At 37.7% G+C, this 22,447-nt stretch overlaps 1 protein-coding gene across 1 annotated transcript in view; it reads right to left on the minus strand.

The window, feature by feature from the left end:
• LOC123925269 (phospholipid-transporting ATPase IB-like) overlaps positions 1-22,447 on the minus strand; it is a 207,669-nt gene that overhangs the window by 147,394 nt on the left and 37,828 nt on the right. The window contains exons 11-16 of the mRNA XM_045978516.1: positions 21,573-21,738; positions 9,127-9,254; positions 8,049-8,126; positions 1,747-1,835; positions 1,310-1,329; positions 227-327 (exon numbers count right to left, since the gene is read on the minus strand). Of these exons, the coding sequence (XP_045834472.1) occupies positions 227-327; positions 1,310-1,329; positions 1,747-1,835; positions 8,049-8,126; positions 9,127-9,254; positions 21,573-21,738 (582 nt within the window). The remainder of the gene's footprint in view (positions 1-226; positions 328-1,309; positions 1,330-1,746; positions 1,836-8,048; positions 8,127-9,126; positions 9,255-21,572; positions 21,739-22,447) is intronic.

Genomic DNA, 22,447 nt, shown 5'->3' on the forward strand with positions numbered 1-22,447 from the left:
TTACATGGATTGCCACACAATAAAATGTTCTTTTTTAATGTTTGGATTCATTCACACTAACAAGTATAGCACACCCCTCCTCACATCAGTATGAAATCTGCTATTAACATAAAAAAAATTCAAGACTCTTCCCTGGCTCAGAAAATTATACCTTTTAATAAACCATGTATGTTTGAAAGCTATGTAGCATTACATCTGTTGACTTTGAGTGAAACAGCAGACTTACGTGGCCATTTTCAAAGTTGTACAATAACCTTGGGTCATTAAATTCGCAGGACTCCGTGATGACAGAGGGGGACAGACTGAGGAAGAACAGAGAAAATTCGCTGTAACAAAAATTCCTGATGGAAGCCAGTCAGCAATCAAACGGACTCACAGCCCCTTGTTCTGTCTTCAGTAAGTTACACTAAAAAGTCTACAGAGCGACCACTGACCCTTAAACAACATGGGTATCAGCTGTGCACATCCACTTATAGATTTTTCTCATACAATGTATTTTGTCTTCCTTGTAATTTTCTTCTTTTTCCCCAGTTATCTACTATTTATTTGAATCATGTTGTTGAATATTCAGTACCAAAAAGTTTGATCAGTTGTGGGTTTTTTCCGTTTTTTTAAATTAATTAATTTATTTTTTTTCAGCGTAACAGTATTCATTATTTTTGCACCATACCCAGTGCTCCATGCAGTACGTGCCCTCCCTATTACCACCACCTGGTTCCTCAACCTCCCACCCCCGTCCCTTCAAAACCCTCAGGTTGTTTTTCAGAGTCCATAGTCTCTTTTGGTTCGCCTCCCCTTCCAGTTTCCCTCAACTTCCTTCTCCTCTCCATCTCCCCATGTCCTCGATGTCATTTGTTATGCTCCACAAATAAATGAAACCCTATGTTGTAATTTTCTTAATACCATTTTCTTTTCTCTAGCTTTATTGTAAGAGCACAGTATATAACACATATACAAAATGTGTGTTAATCAACTGTTTATATTATCAGTAAGGCTTCTGGCCCAACAGTAGTAGACTTTTAGTAGTTAATTAGGGACGTAAAAACTACACACGGATTGTCAGCCACAGGGGAAGTGTGGGCACCCCTAGTGTCCTGCTGTTCAAGGGTAAAACCTGTATGGTAAGTATTTAAAGTTCTGTCAAGTTATAACTCTCTCAGGGCTCAACTTGCAAAATGACACTAGAAAATGCCTAAATTTGTGTTGAATCCCATATAGTTATACAGAATTTAAGACAGTAACTATAAAAGAAACAAATCAAAGCCGGATTCTGGGTTCTTTGAGTATCATGTAGGAAAGGTCTATCCAGGAGAGATTTCCGGGAACTGCCTTTGGAGGTTTGGACAAGGGACAGCTGCGTTGTATATCAGAACTCTGGTACTGAAAAAAGGTCCATTGCAGGGAGAAAGGAACATGGGCAGAGTAGAAAAGAATGTTGTCTACTTACCTTAATTTTCTGATATCGATATCACTTTTCTCTGACTGATTTCTGATGGAAAATGAGGGAGGAAAATATACTGGTTTAAGATTAGAGATATAAAATGCTTTAGGAATTCCAACCATGTATAAAAGCAGATATAAACCATATTTGTTTAAGAACTGCAAATTTTCATGTAAGTCACATTAAGGTTCATTCTCATTTAGATATAGTTATGTTATTAGAAACACGTATGTTTTGAATTAAAGGCTAATTAGTTAAGACAGAAATGAGAATTTTCAACAGAGCACGGCAATAAGAACACTTACCCATAAATTATACCTGCAATAGTACACTTCTTAAATGTCATAATATTGCAAGTGAGGGTTCCTGTTTTATCAGAAAATAAGTATTTTACCTAAACAAAGAAAAAACCAACATGATAAACAACATAAATATAAAATATATTTAGAGAGCAAAGACAAGGTCAAGTTCTTTCTTTTCAAATCCTCAAAATCTTTGAACTTTTAGGAAACCAGAAGTTCACTCTATAAGAATTCTACCTTTAATATTTATACTTCTTTCAGAGTATATTTCTTTCAAAGATTCTCTTTTGTTTTATATTGCAGATAAAATTCTGTTAATACGCAAAATAAATTTCAAGCCATCGAACCCAAGAAAATCAGAAGTCCAATTCATTTTTTTTTTGGCCACAAGAAATCTCATCAAAAATCTCTAGAGAACATTAAGTTTCCATATAGATGGATATCCATATAGATGGATACATACACACACACACACACCCCAAAAAACAAAGATACCACAAGAAAAAAAAAAGCAGGCCAATATCCCCGACAAACACAGATGCAAAAATACTCAACAATACTCAACATATTAGCAAACTGGGAGGAGCCTGTGTGGTTCAGTCAGTTAAGTGGCTGTCTTCAGCACAAAGCATGATCCCAGGGTTCTGGGATTGAGTCCCACATCGGGCACTCTGCTCAGCAGAAAGCCTACTTCTCCCTCTGCCTGCCACTCCCTGTGCTTATTCTCACTCTCGCTCTGTGTCAAATAAATAAAATCCCTAAAACAATCAAACAAACAAAATACTAGCAGTTCGAATTCAACAGTACACTGAAAGGATCACACAACATAAACAAGTGGAATTTATTCTAGGGATATAAAAATAAACCAATCAATGTGATTTACTATGCTAACAAAATAAAGGATAAATATCATATGACCGTTTCAATAGAGGCAGAAAAAGCATTTCATAAAATTCAATATCCATTGATGATAAAAACTCTCAAGGAAGTGGGATTAAAGGAACAAACTTCAGCATAAAGGCCAATATGACAAGCCTGCAGCTAACACCAATGGTCAGTCAATGGTGAAAAGCTGAAAGCTTTTCCTCTAAGATCAGAAGCAAGAAAGGGGGCCTCCTCTCACCGCTTTATTCAACATAGCTTTGGAAATCCTGGCCAGAACAATTAGGCAAGAAAAATAAAAGGCATCCAATTTAAAAGGGAAGAAGTAAAATGGTCACTATTTGCAGATGACATTTTACATCTCAAAAACCTTAAAGACTGCACCAACAACCTGTTAGAATTAATGATTCAGTAAAGTTGCAGGATATAAAGTCAACACACAGAAATCTATTGATTCTGTTTTTTTAATTTTATTTTTTCATTTTTGAACTTTTTAAAAATAGACTTTATTTTTTAGAGCAAAACTGAGTGGAAAGTCGAGAGTTTTCATCTATCTTCTGCTCCAACACACACATAGCCTCCCCCACTAAGTGACATCCTGCCCCAGAGTGGTACATTTGTTATAGTCAATAAAACTACACTGCCTTATCATTATTACTCAAGTCCACAGTTTATACTACAGTTCACTCTTTTTATTTTAATTTTTTTTCAAATTTTTATTTAAATCCTAGCTAGTTAACATATAGTATAATATTGCCTATCTGTACATTAATAATGAATTACCAGAAAAAGAGAAATTAACAATTTCATTTACAACTGTATCAAAAAGAACAAAATACCTAGGAATAAATTTAATCAAGGGAAAGACCAATATACTGATGAGAGTGAAAAAGACACAAATAAGTGGAAAGATATTCCACTTTCATGCATGTACATTCTACTCGAAGCAAACTACAGATTCAGTGTAACCTCTATCAAGATTCCAGTGGCATTTTCACAGATTTAGAACAAACAATCCTAAAATATGTATGGAACCACAAAAGACCCCAATAACCAAAGCAATCTGGAGAAAGAACAAAGCTGGAGGCATCATGCTTCCTGATTTCAAACTACATTACAAAGCTGTAGCAATCCAAATGTATGGTATTTGCATAAGAACAAAAACACAGATGAGTGGAACAGAATAGATAGCTTGGAAATAACCAATGAAGCTCTGTCAATTAATTTACAACAGGGGAGGCAAAAATATATATTAGGGAAAGGACAGTCTCTTTAAAAAATGGTGTTCAAGGGCGCCTGGGTGGCTCAGTGGGTTAAGCCGCTGCCTTCGGCTCAGGTCATGATCTCGGGGTCCTGGGATCGAGTCCCGCATCGGGCTCTCTGCTCAGCAGGGAACCTGCTTCCCTCTCTCTCTCTCTCTACCTGCCTCTCTATCTACTTGTGATCTCTCTCTGTCAAATAAATAAATAAAATCTTTTAAAAAAAGAAAAATGGTGTTCAATAATTAAATGACAGTCTCTTCAATAAACTGGACAACCACATGCAAAAAAATGAAACTGGGCCATTTTCTTACACCATATACAAAATTATCTCAAAATGGACTAGACTTGAACAGAAGAAACTGAAACCATAACACTTCTAGAAGAAAACATAGGTAGTAAGATCTTTGACATCAGTCTCAGTGAAGATTTTTTGGATTTGACACTAAAAACTAAGACAACAAAAGCAAAAATAAACAAGTGGGACTACATCAAATTAAAAAGCTTCTGCAAAGCAAAGCAAACCACCAACAAAAGAAAAAGGTAACACAATGAATGGGAAAAAAATATTTGCAATTCATATATTTGGTGAGAGGGTTAATATCCAAAATATATGAAGAACTCATACAACAGCAAAATAATCCAATTTTTAAAATGAGGAGAGGATCTCAATAGACATTTTTCCAAAGAGGACAAATGTCCAAAAGACACATAAGAAGATGCTCAGCATCACTAATCATCAGAGAAATGCAAAATAGAACCATAATGAGATATCACTTTCACATCTGTTAGAATGGTGATTACCAAAAGATAAAAAATAACAAGTGTTGGTGAGATGTGGAGAAAAGGAACCCTTGATGCACTATTGGTGGGAATAAAAATTGAGACAACCACTACAGAAAATAACATGGAATCTCCTCAAAAAATTAAAAATAGAACTACCAGCAATTCCACTTCCAGTTATTTATGTGAAGAAAATGAGAAAACTAATTTGAAAAAATATAAGCATGTTCATGGCAGCATTATCTACAAAAGCCAAGATGAAACAACCTAAGTGTCTGTCGACAGACAAATAAAATGTGGTGTATATATAATATAATGATACATAATAATGCATGCGCGTGCACACGCACACACACACACACACACACACAATTCAGGCACAAGAAAGAAGGAACTCTTGATGTTTGTATAACATAAGAAGACTTTGAGGGCATTATGCTCTCTGAAATAAGTCAGACAAAGAAAGACAAATACCACATGATTTCACATGTGCTATCTCATAAAGAAAAATAACTCATAGCTACAGAGAACAGATTGGTGGTTGCCAGAGACAGGAGTTCTGGGTGAGCAAAATGGGTGAAGGGGTCGAAAGGTACAAACTTCCAGTTATAAAATAAATCCTGAAGATATAATGGATAGCATGGTGATTGGTAATTAGAGCTAATAATACCATATTGCATATTCAAAAAAAAATACTATATTGCAAATTCAAGTTCTCATCACCAGAACTCTGTAACTAGGTATGGTGACAGATGTTAACTAGATGTATCACGGTCATTTTGCAATATTTACGAACATCAAACCATTATGTTGTATACACCTGAAGCTAATATAATCACATGTGTCAATTATACCTCAATAAAAAGGGAAAAGAGGCAGTGTGAAAGCATTTATTATTGTCATAAAATGTACAAAGATAAAATTTACCATTTTAATCATTTTTAATTGTTACTGAACACATTCACGTAATCATGCAACCATCACCACCATCTATCTCCAGAACTTTTTTATCATCCCAAACTGAAATTCCTACCAGCTCAACACTACAGTAACTCTTCATTCTCTCTTCTCCCATAGCCCCAGGTAACCACTATGCTGCTTTCTGTCTCTATGAGTCTGACTATTCTAGGTACCTCAGATAAGTGGAATCTACTATTTGTCCTTTTCTGTCTGGCATGTTCCATTTAGTGTGAGACCAAAGGTCCATCCATGTTATAGCGTGTTTCTGAATTTTAATCATTTTCAGGGCTGAATAATACTCCATTTTCTGTATCTACCACATTTTGCTTAACCATTTAGCTATTGATGGACATTTCCATTGTTTCCACCATTAGGCTATTGTGAATAATTCTGCTAAGAACATCTGTGTACAATAACTGGTTGAGTCCCTTCTTTCCATTCTTTCATGAAAATATCCAAAAGCGGAATTGCTGGAACATATGGTGATCCTCGGTTTAATTTTTTGAAGTTTCACCATACTGTTTTCCACAGTGGCTGCATCATTTTGGTTTTCACTAGTGCACCGGAGTTCCACCTTCTCCATGACCTCATGAACACTTGTTGTTCTATGTTGTTATTATTGTTTTATAGGCGTGAAATGGTGTCTCAATGAGGCTTTGATCTGCATTTCCCTAAAAGTTAGTCATGTTGACCACCTTTTCATGTGCTTATTGTCCATTTATACATATATGTTCTTTGGAAAAATGCCTTTTAAAATCCCTTGCCAATTCTTGAATTAGGTTATTTGTGGTTTTGCTGTCAAGTTGTAGTTTTTTAACATATTCTGAATAGTAAACCCTCTGTTGTCTTCTGTTTTCAATTTCATTGATTTCTGCCCTTAACTTTGTCTTACCTACATAAACAATATAATTAATTTTTAAAGTTTGAGTTCCACACTAAGTTTTATTACATTCAATTACTACCCTAAAGAGGCTAGAGTCAACTGACTACATGAGGTAGATAAAGTGATCTTTTCCCAACTGTCAACAGAAAACATATGTTTAGAGGAGGGGCGCCTGGGTGGCTCAGTGGATTAAGCCGCTGCCTTCGGCTCAGGTCATGATCTCAGGGTCCTGGGATCGAGCCCCGCATCGGGCTCTCTGCTCGGCGGGGAGCCTGCTTCCTCCTCTCTCTCTGCCTGCCTCTCTGCCTACTTGTGATCTCTATCTGTCAAATAAATAAATAAAATCTTTAAAAAAAACAACAACATATGTTTAGAGGATTAGCAAGTAATCAGATATTCATAAGCAGAAAAGTTGCTAGAATGCTAATGATCCCATCCTCCTTCACCTTTAGTTGTCCAAAGTAAAAATATGTTCATGTTGTCAGATCATGCATTTCTGGGCACCAGAAATCTTCTAAAATAAATATTTACCGAGAAGTCACTATTCAAATGATACTATACAATGTGACCCTAAATTAGAAAGCATACATGCAAATTACTGGTTAGAATTATTAGCATTAATCAAATCCCTTCTTCATACTAGGTACTGTGTTGAGTATATCATAAATACATTATATTATTCAATCCTCATAACAACTTTCTGAAGTAGATGCTATGATCACACCTGATTTACAGATCAGGAATCAAGGCCAGCTATTCACCTAAGAAGCCCATGGTAACATTGCTTGTCAGGGTCCACTCTCCAGAAGTTCAACTCCAAAATTCTGCTTCTACCATAATTTACATATTGCCTCTAATTAATTGAGCAATGGGAAATTATAATCTTGTAAAAAAAACATTAAGAACAAAAATAAATTACAAAAAAAAAATAACAGAAGTCTTCCTCCTTTCAGGCCCCACAAAACCGTGGGAGTTCGTTGGGTTTTTCCAGCTGTTCTGTGGTATAATTGACAAGTAACCGGGAGCTTTTAAAAACAATTTATGCTTGTAACAGTGCCACTGCCATTTAGAATCAACTTTCTGTTGGTAACCCGGCGTCATTTCTGCCCCTTTCTAGTGCACTATAGGGACTAAAGGCCTGAGGGTACACGGGTTAGGTAGGTGTGAGATTTTGCAGCAGGTTTCAGATGCTTTCTTATGGGTCATCTGCCTTAGGGAAGCAGGAGCATGGCCACCAATGGCAGACTCCCTGAAAGCTAACTGAAAACCTGAGAGCTAACTGAAGCTTTCCCTACCTGCCTCTCCATCTCTTCAACTCTCTCATAAGCACACTAATAATCTGGATTAGGTCCATTCTACTTGCAACCCAGGATGCGTTATCAACATTTTTAACAAATCCTACTTCTGAAGCTCCATGTGGGTCTCATATTCACTACAGCCTATGGCTGAATTCAGCACTTTGACTTTGCTCACACTCTCCCTAGATCCACCTTCTTCAAAGTTCCTGTCACATACCCAGTCCCTGAAATAGCCCTCACCTGCCCAAGCTCTTCATTAAGATTGGATGTTCTGGCCATGGCATAGACACCATTTCCTCTGTAATGCATATCTTCATCCTGCAAGAATGAACAAAATAGCCAACCCACACAATCAGAACGAGGCTCGAAATTTCTTCAGATCAACTCTACCGCCACTGGTCTTCTGACATGGCTGACATGAGAAAGAATTCAAAATGGCAAGTCTAGAATACTTAGAGAGTCTTGGTGCTAGTTTTACATGTACGTTGCCAGAGCTGATTCAGGAGAGGCAATACTATGCAAAAACAAATGTCAGCGTATCATTGGTTTGGGTGTTGGAAGACTTGGCTTCCAAATCCTGGCTCTGCCTCAGACACTCTGTGGGATCCTAAGGGTGCTCTGCAGCTACTCCATCCATAAAGTGGGGGCAATAACTTAGATCTCACAGTGCTACTGTGTAAAGTAAATGAGAATACATTTAAAAGCATTCTATCTCATTCTGTGGCTGTTAAAGACAACAGTACACTTCCAGTGAAGGTAAATCCTTGACACATGGAAATCATTTTAATGAGACATCTAGCAAAAATTTAATTTCCAGGAAATATCTTTTAAAAAGAACTGAAAATTGCAAACATACATTCAAATTAGAAAATTCTTTCAGTCACATGTCATTAAGTATTGACTTAAATGAATGCACGGTTTTCAGCTAAGAAATCTTTTCCTTATTTTGAGGGCATTCTGGAATAGCTGTTTCACTCTTGCCAAGATACATAAATCTATTATAAGTCTACTGGACTCCCCTTCTCTAGAGTATCTTCAATTTTAATGGGCTATTTCTTTATGGTTGCTACTAAGCCACTAGCTCTTAAATCTTTCCTTTCGGTTAGAAAAAATATCTACAACAATGGTGTCCTCAAGAGTGACACAGAGAGGCCCAGGCACAGCTAGGTCAGGTTGACAGTGTTTGGCTTTACTGTCAAAAGGACAACAGGCCCATGTGCTAGCCCCATGGTGATAAACCAGTTATGCTGATTTTCAAATCCAAGTCCATGGATCAAGAGAGAACTGTTTTGGTTAACTGTCTGATTTCAATACTCACCCAGTTTATAAACATGGCCTGAATGTACTTCACAATTTCCAGAGTGACCAGCAGGCTAATGGGGATGAGATTGTGGTACAAGATGATGAACACCAGTAAGTCAAACCCTAAGCTGTGGGAGATGTATTCTGTGGAAGAAGATCAGAAGAACCATGTCACAGCTTTAGGCATTATCTTTCTTCACCTTTGTTTGCATTATTACTTGTTAAAACTGTGAATATTTCTGCATGAAAATTCTTTAAAGTATAATTAAATGGATACATCAAAATGGCTTTTAAAGAATCCACGAAGCACTAACCATGTAATAGGGTAGACGTCAAGTACCAAAGTACAAGATCTAGCAAGAGATAGACCCTGCCATCAGGGAGCTTTGGATGCAGCTTGAGAAAGTAAGATGAGTCAGAAATTATGGCATGATGAATTCTGGGATAGCACTGAACATGGAGACTAGCAACAACGGCACAAAGTGGAAGGCCCAGAATAGAGGCACAGCAAAGTTTTAGAGAAGGGAGTTTGTTAAATGGAGAAGATGAGGGGAAGAGAATGAGGATGACATCTTATTTATCTGTAACTACATGGCTTGAAGACAAAGAAATAATGATTTTTAAAACTCAGGGAAAGAAGAAAAGTGAAGCCAAAAGGAAAAGGAAAAAAAAATTGTAACACGTAGTGATATACTCATTTTTAAAGAGAGTAATTTCCCAATAAAAATTCAATCTAGGGGGCGCCTGGGTGGCTCAGTGGGTAAAGCCTCTGCCTTCGGCTCAGGTCATGATCTCGGGATCCTGGGATCGAGCCTCACATCGGGCTCTCTGCTCAGCAGGGAGCCTGCTTCCCTCTCTCTCTGCCTGTCTCTCTGCCTAATTGTGATCTCTATCAAATAAATAAATAAAATTTTAAAAAATTCAATCTAACAGAGAAAGAATCAAGATGGCGGAGGAGTAGCAGGCTGAGATGACATCAGGTAGCAGGAGATCAGCTCGATAGTTTATCAAATCATTCCGAACAACAGGAGATCAAAGAGAAGAAGAGCAGCAGTTCTAGAAGCAGAAAATTGACCGCTTTCTGAAAGGTAGGACCTGCGGAGAAGTGAATCCAAAGCAAGGAGAAGATAGACTGTGGGGGGAGGGGCCAGCTCCCAGCAAGTGGCAGAGCAACGGAGCACAAAATCAGAACTTTTAAAAGTCTGCTCCATTGAGAAACATCACTCCCAAGTCTAAGAATGGGTGGAGCCCTCACGTGGACAGTGTGGTCTCAGGTCCCGCAGGGTCACAGAAGGATCAGGGGTGTCTGAGTGTCACAGAACTCACAGGTATTACAGCAGGGAAGCTGGATACAGAGACATAGCTAAGAAGTGAGCTCTCAACTCAGGATTACCTTAAACTGTGATCCGTGGCAGTCGGGCAACTGCTCTTTGAGCAGTGACCCCACAAGTGGCAGATTCAGGGAGACGCCCCTGGAAAAGCAGCAGGGATATGCTGGGCATAGAGACTCCAGGCAGGGCTGTGTGCCAGAGACAGAGATGCTCGGTCACAGGATGGGTGAGCTCAGCATGGCTGGAGGCCAGGGAGACAGGAGTGATTGAGCGCTTTTCTCCTAGGGCACAATGAGGAGCGGGGCCCAAGCTCTCAGCAACTCCTGGGCAGATTGGGAGGCTGCCATTTTCATTCCTGTCCTCCAGAACTCTATGGAAAGCATTCAGGGAACAAAAGCTCCCAAAAGCGAACCCCAACGGATTACTTAGCCTGGTCCCTGGTAAGGGCAGTGCAATTCCACCTCAGGCAAAGACCGTTGAAAATCACTACAACAGACCCCTCCCCCAGAAGATCAGCAAGAAATCGAGCCAAAACCATGCTCACTTATCAAGAAGAACAGCGGAATTCCAGAGGAGAAAGCAAAGCATGGAATTCATGGTTTTCTCCCCATGATTCTTTAGTCTTGCAAAGTTAATTAATTTATTTTTATTTTTTTCTTATTCTAATTTTTTTTAACTTTTACTCTTTCCTCTTTAAGGCTTTTTAACTAGTTTATCTTAACAATACCTTTCATTTAAAAAAAATCTTTTGAAGCTTCATTATTATAGTCATATCTTATCCTTCATTGTATCTAACTTTATTTTTTGTAAACACATAAGTTTTCTCCTTCTAAAAAAATTTTGGGATACAACCTCTTCTAATAGATCAAAATATACCCTAAATCTAGCACAGGGCTTTGTTCTAGGCTCCAGCCTGAGCAAATTCTCTCCACTTCCTTTTTCCTTCTTTTCCCAAACAACTTATCTTATCAACTCCTTTTTTAATTATTTAAAAATTTTCATCTTTACAGCCATAGTCTATCCCTTCATCGTGTTTACACTTATTTGTGTATTTTTGTGTGTGTGTATATATATAAAGTTTTTCTTTAAAATTTTGGGAAGTAGTTTCTTCTGAGACCAAAATACTCTCAAAATTAAGTGTGTGGATCTGTTCTGTTCACCAGTCTAATATCTATATTTCCTTTTTTCTTTTTTCCCTTTTTTTAAATTTTTTTTGAACTTATTTTTACCCCCTTTCTTTCCCCGACAATTTGGGATCTCTTCTGATTTGGTTAATGCACATTTTTCTGGGGTCTTTATCACACTTTTAGTATTTTATTCTCTCCTTCATACATTCTTATCAGGATAAAATGACAAGGGGGAAAAACTCACCACAAAAAAAAAAAAAAAAAGAACAAGAGGCAGTACTGAAGGCTAGGGACCTAATTAATATGGACATTGGTAATATGTCAGATCTAGAGTTCAGAATGATGATTCTCAAGGTGCTAGCTAGGCTCAAAAAAGACATGGAAGATATTAGAGAAACACTGTCTGGATAAATAAAAGGCCTTTCTGGAAAAATAAAAGAACTAAAATCTAACCAAGCTGAAATCAAAAAAGCTATTAATGAGGTGCAATAAAAAAAAATGGAGGCTCTCACTGCTAGGATAAATGAGGCGGAAGAAAGAATTAGTGATATAGAAGACCAAATGACAGAGAATAAAGAAGCTGAGCAAAAAGAGAGACAAACAATTACTGGACCATGAGGGGAGATTTCGAAAGGTAAGTGATACTATAAGATGAAACAACATTAGAATAATTGGGATTCCAGAATAAGAAGAAAGAGAGAATGGAGAGAAGGTATACTGGACAGAATTATTGTAGAGAATTTCCCTAATATGGCAAAGGGAACAAGCATTAAAATCCAAGAGGTGCAGAGAACCAGCATCAAAATCAGTAAGAACAGGTCCACACCCCGTCATCTAATAGTAAAATTTACAAGCCTTAGTGACAAAGAGAAAATCTTGAAGGCAGCCTTAGTGACAAAGAGAAAATCTTGAAGGCAGCCTGGGACAAGAAGTCTGTAACATACAATGGTAAAAATATTAGATTGGCAGCAGACTTATCCACAGAGACCTGGCAGGCCTGAAAGAACTGGCATGATATATTCAGAGTACTAAATGAGAAAAAACATGCAGCCAAGAATACTATATCCAGCTAGGCTATCATTGAAAATAGGAGAGATAAAATAACATGGAGGACAAGGGGAGATGGGAGAGGAGAAGGGAGTTGAGGGAAATTGGAAGGGAAGGTGAACCATGAAAGACTATGGACTCTGAAAAACAACCTGAGGGTCTTGAAGGGGTAGGGGGTGGGAGGTTGGGGGAACAAGGTGGTGGGTATTAAGGAGGGCACGGGTTGCATGGAGCACTGGGTGTCGTGCAAAAACAATGAATACTGTTACGCTGAAAAGAAATTTTAAAAAACAATAAAAATAAAAATTTTTTCTTTTAATTTTAAAAAAGTTTCCAGGACAGGACAAACCAAAAACTAAAAGAATTTGTAAACACCAAACCAGCTCTACAGGAAATATTGAAAGGGGTCCTCTAAGCAAAGAGAGACCCTAAAAGTAGTAGATTAGAAAGAAACAGAGACAATACGCAGTAATAGTCACATTACAGGCAATACAATAGCACTAAATTCATATCTCTCAATAGTTACCCTGAACATAAATGGGCTAAATGCCCCAATCAAAAGACACAGGGTATCAGAATGGATAAAAAAACAAAACCCATCAATATGCTGTCTACAAGAAACTCATTTTAGACCCAAGGACACCTCCAGATTTAAAGTGAGGGGGTAGAAAACAATTTATCATGCTAATGGACATCAAAAGAAAGCTGGGGTGGAAATCCTTATATCAGATCAATTAGATTTTAAGCCAAAGACTATAATAAGAGACGAGGAAGAAGACTATATCATACTCAAAGTGTCTGTCCAACAAGAAGATCTAATAATTTTAAATATCTATGCCCCTAACATGGGAGCAGTCAACTATATAACAATATATTATATTGTTTATTATATAACAATATATATAACAATAACAAAATCAAAGAAACACATGGACAATCATATAATAATAGTAGGGGACTTTAACACTTTCCTCACTGAAATGGACATATCATCCAGGCAAAAGATGAACAAGGAAATAAAGGTCTTAAATGACACACTGGACCAGATGACATCACAGATATACTCAGAACATTCCATCCCAAAGCAACAGAATACACATTCTTCTCTAGTGCACATGGAACATTCTCCAGAATAGATCGCATCCTGGGTCACAAATCAGGTCTCAACCGGTATCAAAAGATTAAGATCATTCCCTGCATATTTTCAGACCACAATGCTCTGAAGCTAGAACTCAATCACAAGAGGAAAGCTGGAAAGAACCCAAATACATGGAGGGTAAAGAGCATCCTTCTAAAGAATAAACCAGGAAATTAAAGAAGAATTGAAAAAATTCATGGAAACAAATGATAATGAAAACACAACGGTTCAAAATCTGTGGGACACAGCAAAGGCAGTCCTGAGAGGAAAATATACAGCAATACAAGCCTTTCTCAAGAAACAAGAAAGGTCTCAGATACACAACCTAACCCTACAACTAAAGGAGCTGGAGAAAGAACAACAAAGAAAGCCTAAATCTGGCAGGAGAAGAGAAATCATAAAGATCAGAGTAGAAATCAATGAAGTAGAAACAAAACAACAACAAAAAAACAGTAGAGCAAATCAATGAAACTAGGAGCTGGTTCTTTGAAAGAATTAGTAAGATTGATAACCCCCTGGCCAGACTTATCAAAAAGAAAAGAGAAAGGACCCAAATAAATAAAAGCATGAATGAAAGAGGAGAGATTACAACCAACACTAAAGAAATACAAACAATTATAAGAACATATTATGAACAACTATATGCCAGCAAATTTGACAATCTCGAAGAAATGGATGCATTCCTAGAGACATATAAACTACCACAACTGAACCAGGAGAAATAGAAAACCTGAACAGACCCATAACCAGTAAGGAGATTGAGGCAGTCATCAAAAATCTCCCAACAAACAAGAGCCCAGGGCCAGATGGCTTCCCAGGGGAATTCTACCAAACATTTTAAGAAGAATTAATACCTTTTCTCCTGAAACTGTTCCAAAAAATAGAAATGGAAGGAAAACTTCCAAACTCATTTTATGAGGTCAGCATCACCTTGATCCCAAATCCAGACAAAGATCCCATCAAAAAAGAGAATTACAGACCAATATCCTTGATGAGCACAGATGCGAAAATTCTCATCAAAATACTAGCCAATAGGATCCAACAGTACATTAAAAGGATTATACATCACGACCAAGTGGAATTTATTCCAGGGCTGCAAGGTTGGTTCAACATCCACAAATCAATCAATGTGATACAATACATTAAAAAAGAAAGAACAAGAACCATATGATACTCTCAATAGATTCTGAAAAAGCATTTGACAAAGTACAGCCTCCTTTCTCAATCAAAACTCTTCAGAGTGTAGGGACAGAGAGTGCATACCTCAATATCATCAAAGCCATCTATGAAAAACCCACAGCGAATATTATTCCCAATGGAGAAAAACTGAGAGCTTTTCTGCTAAGGTCAGGAACACAGCAGGGATGTCCACTATCACCACTGCTATTCAACATAGTACTAGAGTCCTAGCTTCAGCAATCAGACAACAAAAGGAAATTAAAGGCATCCAAATCAGCAAAGAAGAGGTCAAACTATCATTCTTTGCAGATGATAGGAAAACCAAAACCCAAAAGACTCCACTCCAAATCTGCTAGAACTTGTATAGGAATTCAGTAAAGTATCAGGATATAAAATCAATACACAGAAATCAGTCACATTTCTATACACCAACAACAAGAAGGAAGAAAGAGAAATTAAGGAATTAATCCCATTTACAATTGCACCCAAAACCACAAGGTACTTAAGAATAAACCTAACAAAAGAGGCAAAGAATCTGTACTCAGAAAACTATAAAGTACTCATGAATGAAATTGAGGAAGACACAAAGAAATGGAAAAATATTCCATGCCCATGGATTGGAAGAACAAATATTGTGAAAATATCTATGCTACCTAAAGCAATCTACACGTTTAATGCAATCCCTACCAAAATCCTATCAATTTTTTTTTCAAAGAAATGGAACAAATAATCCTAAAGTTTATATGGAACCAGAAAAGTCCTCGAATAGTTAGAGGAATGTTGAAAAAGAAAGCCAAAGTTGGTGGCATCACAATTCCAGACTTCAAGCTCTATAACAAAGCTGTCATCATCAAGACAGTATGGTACTGGCACAAAAACAGACACATAGATCAATGGAACAGAGTAGAGAGCCCAGATATGGACCCTCAATTTTATGGTCAACTATTCTTCAACAAAGCAGGAAAGAATGTTTGATAGAAAAGACTCTTCAACAAATTGTGTTGGGAAAATTGGACAGTCACATGCAGAAAAAATGAAATTGGACCATTTCCTTACACCACACACAAAAAAACACTCCAAATGGATGAAGGACCTCAATGTTGGAAAGGAATCCATCAAAATCCTTGAGGAGAACACAGGCAGCAACCTCTTGGACGTCAGCTACAGCAACTTCTTCCTAGGAACATCACCAAAGGCAAGGGAAGCAAGGGCAAAAATGAACTATTGGGACTTCATCAAGATCAAAAAGCTTTGGACAGCAAAGGAAACAGTTAAAAAAACCAAAAGACAACTGACAGAATGGGAGAAGATATGTGCAAATGACATAACAGATAATGGGCTAGTATCCAAAATCTGTAAAGAATTTATCAAACTCAACACCCAAAGAACAAATAATCCAATCAAGAAATTGGCAGAGGACATAAACAGACATTTCTGCAAAGAAGACATCCAGATGGCCAACAGACACATGAAAAAGTGCTCCACATCACTTAGCATCAGGGAAATACAAATCAAAACCACTATAAGATACCACCTCACACCAGTCAGAATGGCTAAAATTAACAAGTCAGCAAATGACAGATGCTGGCAAGGATGTGGAGAAAGTGGAACCCTCCTACCCTGTTGGTGGAAGTGTAAGCTGGTGCAACCACTCTGGAAAACAGCATGGAGGTTACTCAAAAAGTTAAAAATAGAGCTACCCTACAAACCAGCAATCACAGTACTGGGTATTTACCCAAAAGATACAAATGTAGAGATCTGAAGGGCCACGTGCACCTGAATGTTTATAGTAGCATGTCCGCAATAGCCAAACTATGGAAAGAACCTAGATATCTATCAACAGATGAATGGATAAAGAAGAGGAGATGTATATATATACAATGGATGTATATATATATATACTATGCAGGCATCAAAAGAAATGAAATCTTGCCATTTGCGATGACATGGATGGAACTAGATGGTATTACGCTGAGTGAAATAAGTCAATCAGAGAAAAACAATTATCATATGATCTCCCTGATATGAGGAATCTGAGAGGCAATGTGGAGGGTTTGGGGGTAGGAAAATTTTTTTAAATGAAAGAAAGAGCTGTGGGGGTGAAGGGGAAGTGATTGAAAAAAATTCTAATGTCAGAGAAATTTACTGAAAAATATCTAGAAGGAATTCGAGGGGATAAATATATATTACTTTGTAGAGGTCTTTTTGAAAACTTGTATTTCAACCTTAAACATTACATTTATATGTTGAGTTATGGGAGGTGGGGTTATAACTGAAAGAATACAAATTGATTTGTAAAGTTTAATGAATTAAACACAAATACATATATAGAGAGACAAAATTAGATAATTTTAAGTTAAAATTTTATGTTCACTTTTCCTAAAAAGGGAGCACACTTCTAATTTAGAATAGTAGTTAAATCTAGATTTCTAAATCCTGTCACTTTAAAAGTCAAGTTTAATTTGCTATCATATCTACTCAAACTCTTAACCACCATTGAGTTTACTAACTTTCCCCTTATTTGCCATGATTATACTTTTAAACTTACTGCATGACTTCATGGTCAGAAATCATTCTTTCAGGAATACTGGAGGCAGATATTATTATGACCATTTGATGACAGAGAAGTAGAGACCAGAGCTTTAGTGCTTTGCTACATTTAGTAATTACTGAAAATACAGTTATACTTTAATTGCTCAATACCTTTTTTTCTTTTGGACTAGAATATCCTGGGTAGAGTGGTATAGTGCATAGCCAATTGTGTATTCTCACTCCACATAAGCCACTAAGTTCCTCTGTGCTTTTTGGCAAATATACAGAATCTGTTTCACTTTCATGAAACAAGGGACTGGACTAGAAAACTATACAGTTCTTCTTCTAAACATAAAATTATTTCTTCTAGCCAAAAAATTACTGAATTCCTATTATGAAAAGGTACTGTTCTTGGAGTTAAAGATACAATGACTCCCCAAAATTCACAATTTTCAAAAATCTCACAATCTAGCTGGGGGGAGGGAGAGGCACAACCAATAATTATAAAACATGGAAATGGAATGATATCTATTAAGGATATCATTATAGAAGCCAATAGGGATCCTAATCAAATTAAAAGAAGGAGACAAGATATAGGAAATGCTACTGGAGAAGGTAAGGCCTCATCTAGGACTGAAATGAGAAGTGACAGGTGTCCAGTCAAGAAAGGACCAGAGATGCATTTGAGCAGAAGGAAGAGCACAAGATGAAAGGCCTAAAGATGCTGAAGCAGCTGGTGGATGGAAGGATCATGAAAGAGAACAGAAATCAGTCTTCTGTGGCTAGAGACCAAGTGCTCAGGAAGAAGTGGTGGGGAATCAGGTGATGGAGACAGGATTAGGTTATTAAATTCCTGATATGGCATGCTAAAGGAGATTTATCTTGACCCCGTAGGCCAGGAGTCTTCAGCCAGAGGGTAAATATTTTAGGTTTTGCAGGACATACAGTCTCTGTTTCAGTTACTCAACTCTGCTATTGTAGCACTGAAAGAAATCACAGATGATACATAAATGAATAGGCATGGTTGTACTCTGATAAAACTTCATTTACATAAACAAACAGTGAGCCATCAGGCAGTAGTCTACCAAGCCAGTGTAAACAACAAGATACACTGAAGCAACTGCATCTATTCATAACTATTTTTTATCTTTTTCTGGAAACCGTATGAAGAATGGATTGGAGTAGAGCTTGACTGAGGGCTGGACGACCAGTTAGAGAACTGTGGCAGTTGTCTGGGGATGAAAAGGAGAGTGCACACAGAGAAAATATTGAAAGGGTGGAATGAACAAAACTTTGGGACTAATTGGATGGTGATGGCCATAGGCGTAGGAATGGGGAAAAGAGGAAGCTGAGAAGGAGGAAGTAAGAGTGACCTTCATGTTTTCAGCTTGGATGATGGTTGGATGGCAGTAGCTACAATTTACATGGAGAATACTGGAAAAAGACAATAGTTTGTGGGGGAAAAGGATGAATTTAATTTTGTACATGCTGAATTAAGAAATCTACATGATATGATCTCCCTGATATGAAGACATGGAGAAGCAACATGGGGGGGTAGGGGGATAGGAGAAGAATAAATGAAACAAGATGGGATTGGGAGGGAGACAAACCATAAATGACTCTTAATCTCACAAAACAAACTGGGGGTTCCTGGGGGGAGGTGGGATTGGGAGAGGGGGAGCGGGCTATGGACATTGGGGAGGGGAGGCGAACCATAAGAGACTATGGACTCTGAAAAACAACCTGAGGGTTTTGAAGGGTCAGGGGTGGGAGGTTGGGGCAACCTGAGGGTTTTGAAGGGTCAAGGGTGGGAGGTTGGGGGAACAGGTGGTGGGTAATGGGGAGGGCACGTTTTGCATGGAGCACTGGGTGTTGTGCAAAAAGAATGAATACTGTTACACTGAAAAAATAAAATGATTTCTTTAGTAAAAAAAAAAAAAAAGAAAGAAATCTACATGATACCTGGAAAACAATGTCCAGGCAACAATGAGTTCGTTATTCATAGAGCAATCTGAGCTGGTGGCAAATAGGTAGAGGACATCGACTGATGGATTACAGGTGAAATTATTAGAGCAAGTGAGCGCTCTTGGAAGGATTTTCTTGGACAAGATAATCCCTAAGAAACCAGTGAAGGCCCTTCTGTGGGGAAAAAACATGCACACATACATATATAAAATGAAATTTTCATGAAATTGACAAGATTTATGAACCCGAGTTGAGGCATTCCTGGTGAACCTAGGATCCTGAAAAATGCCAGCATTTAAAAGGTGGGTCAAAGTTTCTATGAATCAAATAGGGAAAAGATTTTTTTTTTAATCGGAAGAGATTTTAATCAGGGATCCAATTAGATCCCACTTAAAAAATGACCACTGGAAACAATGTGAGAGAATGTCACTTACACTGTTGGTGAGAATGCAAGTTGGTGCAGCCACTTTGGAGAACAGTGTGGAGATTCCTTAAGAAATTAAAAAGAGAGCTTCTCTACACCCTGTAATTGCACTACTGGGTATTAACCCCAAAGATACGTATGTAGTGAAAAGAAGGGTCATCTGTACCCCCAATGTTCATAGCAGCAATGACCATGGTCGCCAAACTGTGGAAAGAACCAAGATGCCCTTCAACAGATGAATGGATAAGGAAGATGAGGTCCCTATATACTATGGAGTATTATGCCTCCATCAGAAAGGATGAATACCCAACTTTTGTACCAACATGGACAGGACTGGAAAAGATTATGCTGAGTGAAATAAGTCAAGCAGAGAGAGTCAATTATCATACAGTTTCACTTATTTGTGGAACATAAGAAATAACATGGAGGACATGGGGAGATGGAGAGAAGAAGGGAGTTGAGGGAAATTGGAGGGAGAGATGAACCATGAGAGACTATGGACTCTGAAAAACAATCTGAGGGTTTTGAAGGAGTGGGGGGTGAGAAGCTGGGTGAGCCTGGTGGTGGGTATTATGGAGGGCATGTATTGCATGGAGTACTGGGCGTGGTGCATTAACAATGAATTCTGGAACATTGAAAAGAATTATAAAAATTAAAATTTTTTTAAATGACCACTGGGTTTGGCAATTGGAAATTGACTCCTATCCTTGAGTTAAAATTCTAGTAGACTGGTTGAAGTAGATAGCAGATGGAAATGGACCCAAGAGTGACCAGGATATAAGAAAATAGAAACAACGAGGGTTGTCTCTTCTTTCAAGAAGTCTGATCAAGAAGGAAAGAATAGGTCATTTGTAGGGTATGCAGACATTGACACATTTTGTTAACATCAAAATATCAGTGACTTTTTAAAGAATTTATGTCTGTTTCAAAATAAGATAATATTCACAGCCCTGAGCTAGGACAAATTAAATAAACACATTTAAATTGAGATTACTCTTTCAAAATCGTTGAAAATCTAAAAGCTTGAGATAAAAACTAGATAGGCACAATCTAGAAATCCAGATTGCATAAGAATGAATCTTTTATTTCTTTTTTATCCAATGTACAAAGTATTTCTCTTAGCTTCTTTATTTTTAAGATGTTCCCGGTCAGATCCTCTCAAGGGAAGTTAGAAAAATTTAAAATCCTCAGCTGATAGAGGAGAAAAGGCAGAAAGATGTATGATGGTTAATTATGAAAACATGGAAAGATATAAGCCAAAAAAAAAAAAAAGACTGAACTTTTAATGCCAAGGATCAGTTTACTTTTAAATCTTTTACAGATCTTCTGGTCAATGTAAGCACTGACTTCCCTTCAGGGTCCCTTGTCCTCATTTTCTTGGCATCATTCATTGTCCACAGAGTACTGTACTAACCCAGGGAGGTGGATATTATGGCCATTTTCAAATGAGGGAGGACATGCTTAGAGAAGTAAAAGACCTTGTCCACCTTCTCCTGGTGACTAAGTGGCAGAGGCAAAAATGTAGGCCTTGTCTGTCTGGCTGACAGTCTCATTCCTCTGCCTTGACTCCTGCCTCTCCTTTATTCTGGAATGCCAAAATTATGTGGAACTGGCAGAAAGATCTTAAGAAGGAAACATTGTTTCTAAACTCATTAATACTTAGGGGTACAGCATTATAACTCCCCAAATGGTATCTTCTTACCTCCCTTGGACACTTACCCTTCATCCTGATGTACCAAATGCCTTCTCCGTACCATTCATTCCAGAGTATGGCTCCTACACAGCTCACCAAGGACATGACCAGGACTAGCAGGAACAACACGAGGATCTGCACATTGGTCACCTTCTCAACATTTGATCTCTTGAGAGGCAATTTGATAGAATTCTGTGTAATGGCACATGTACACACACCAAAAAGAATGAAAAACAATCAAAGGAATTATAATGCATGAATACTTTGATGGCAAGAAGAGGTAAAAAAAAAAAAATCCCAACAGTTGAAAAGTAGAACACGTTTTTTGTCAAATAACTGAGAAGACAAAAAGTGTGCCATATTGTTGAAAGACATGGCTTTCCACTTTCGTCCTTAAAGCTTTTTACTAATTCACAAAGAACATATTCACACAGATGATCACCCCAGAGTTCTAGGGTTTTAAAAGAAATCAAGGGGCGCCTGAGTGGCTCAATGGGTTAAAGCCTCTGCCTTCGGCTCAGGTCATGATCTCGGGGTCCTGGGATCGAGGCCCGCATCAGGCTCTCTGCTCAGCGGGGAGCCTGCTTCCTTCCTCTCTCTCTGGCTGCCTCTCTGCCTACCTGTGATCTCTGTCTGTCAAATAAATAAATAAAATTAAATAAATAAATAAATAAATAAAAGAAATCAAATGTGGTAAATCAGTCTAGGTGATCTGTACAGATCTCCCTCATAACAACAGAAAAGATCAAAAGACCATAGTAATTTATTGGCTTTACTATTTATAGTTCTTGAATTATTTCTGCTTTATTTAAAAAACCATAGAAAGATACCTTTCATCTGAGTCTATTAGGAAAATATTCAAGATTTTACCAGTACAATAATTGCTCTGCCATGCATATTA

Source organism: Meles meles, chromosome 14, assembly GCF_922984935.1.
Source record: "Meles meles chromosome 14, mMelMel3.1 paternal haplotype, whole genome shotgun sequence".
Lineage (NCBI taxonomy): Eukaryota > Metazoa > Chordata > Mammalia > Carnivora > Mustelidae > Meles > Meles meles.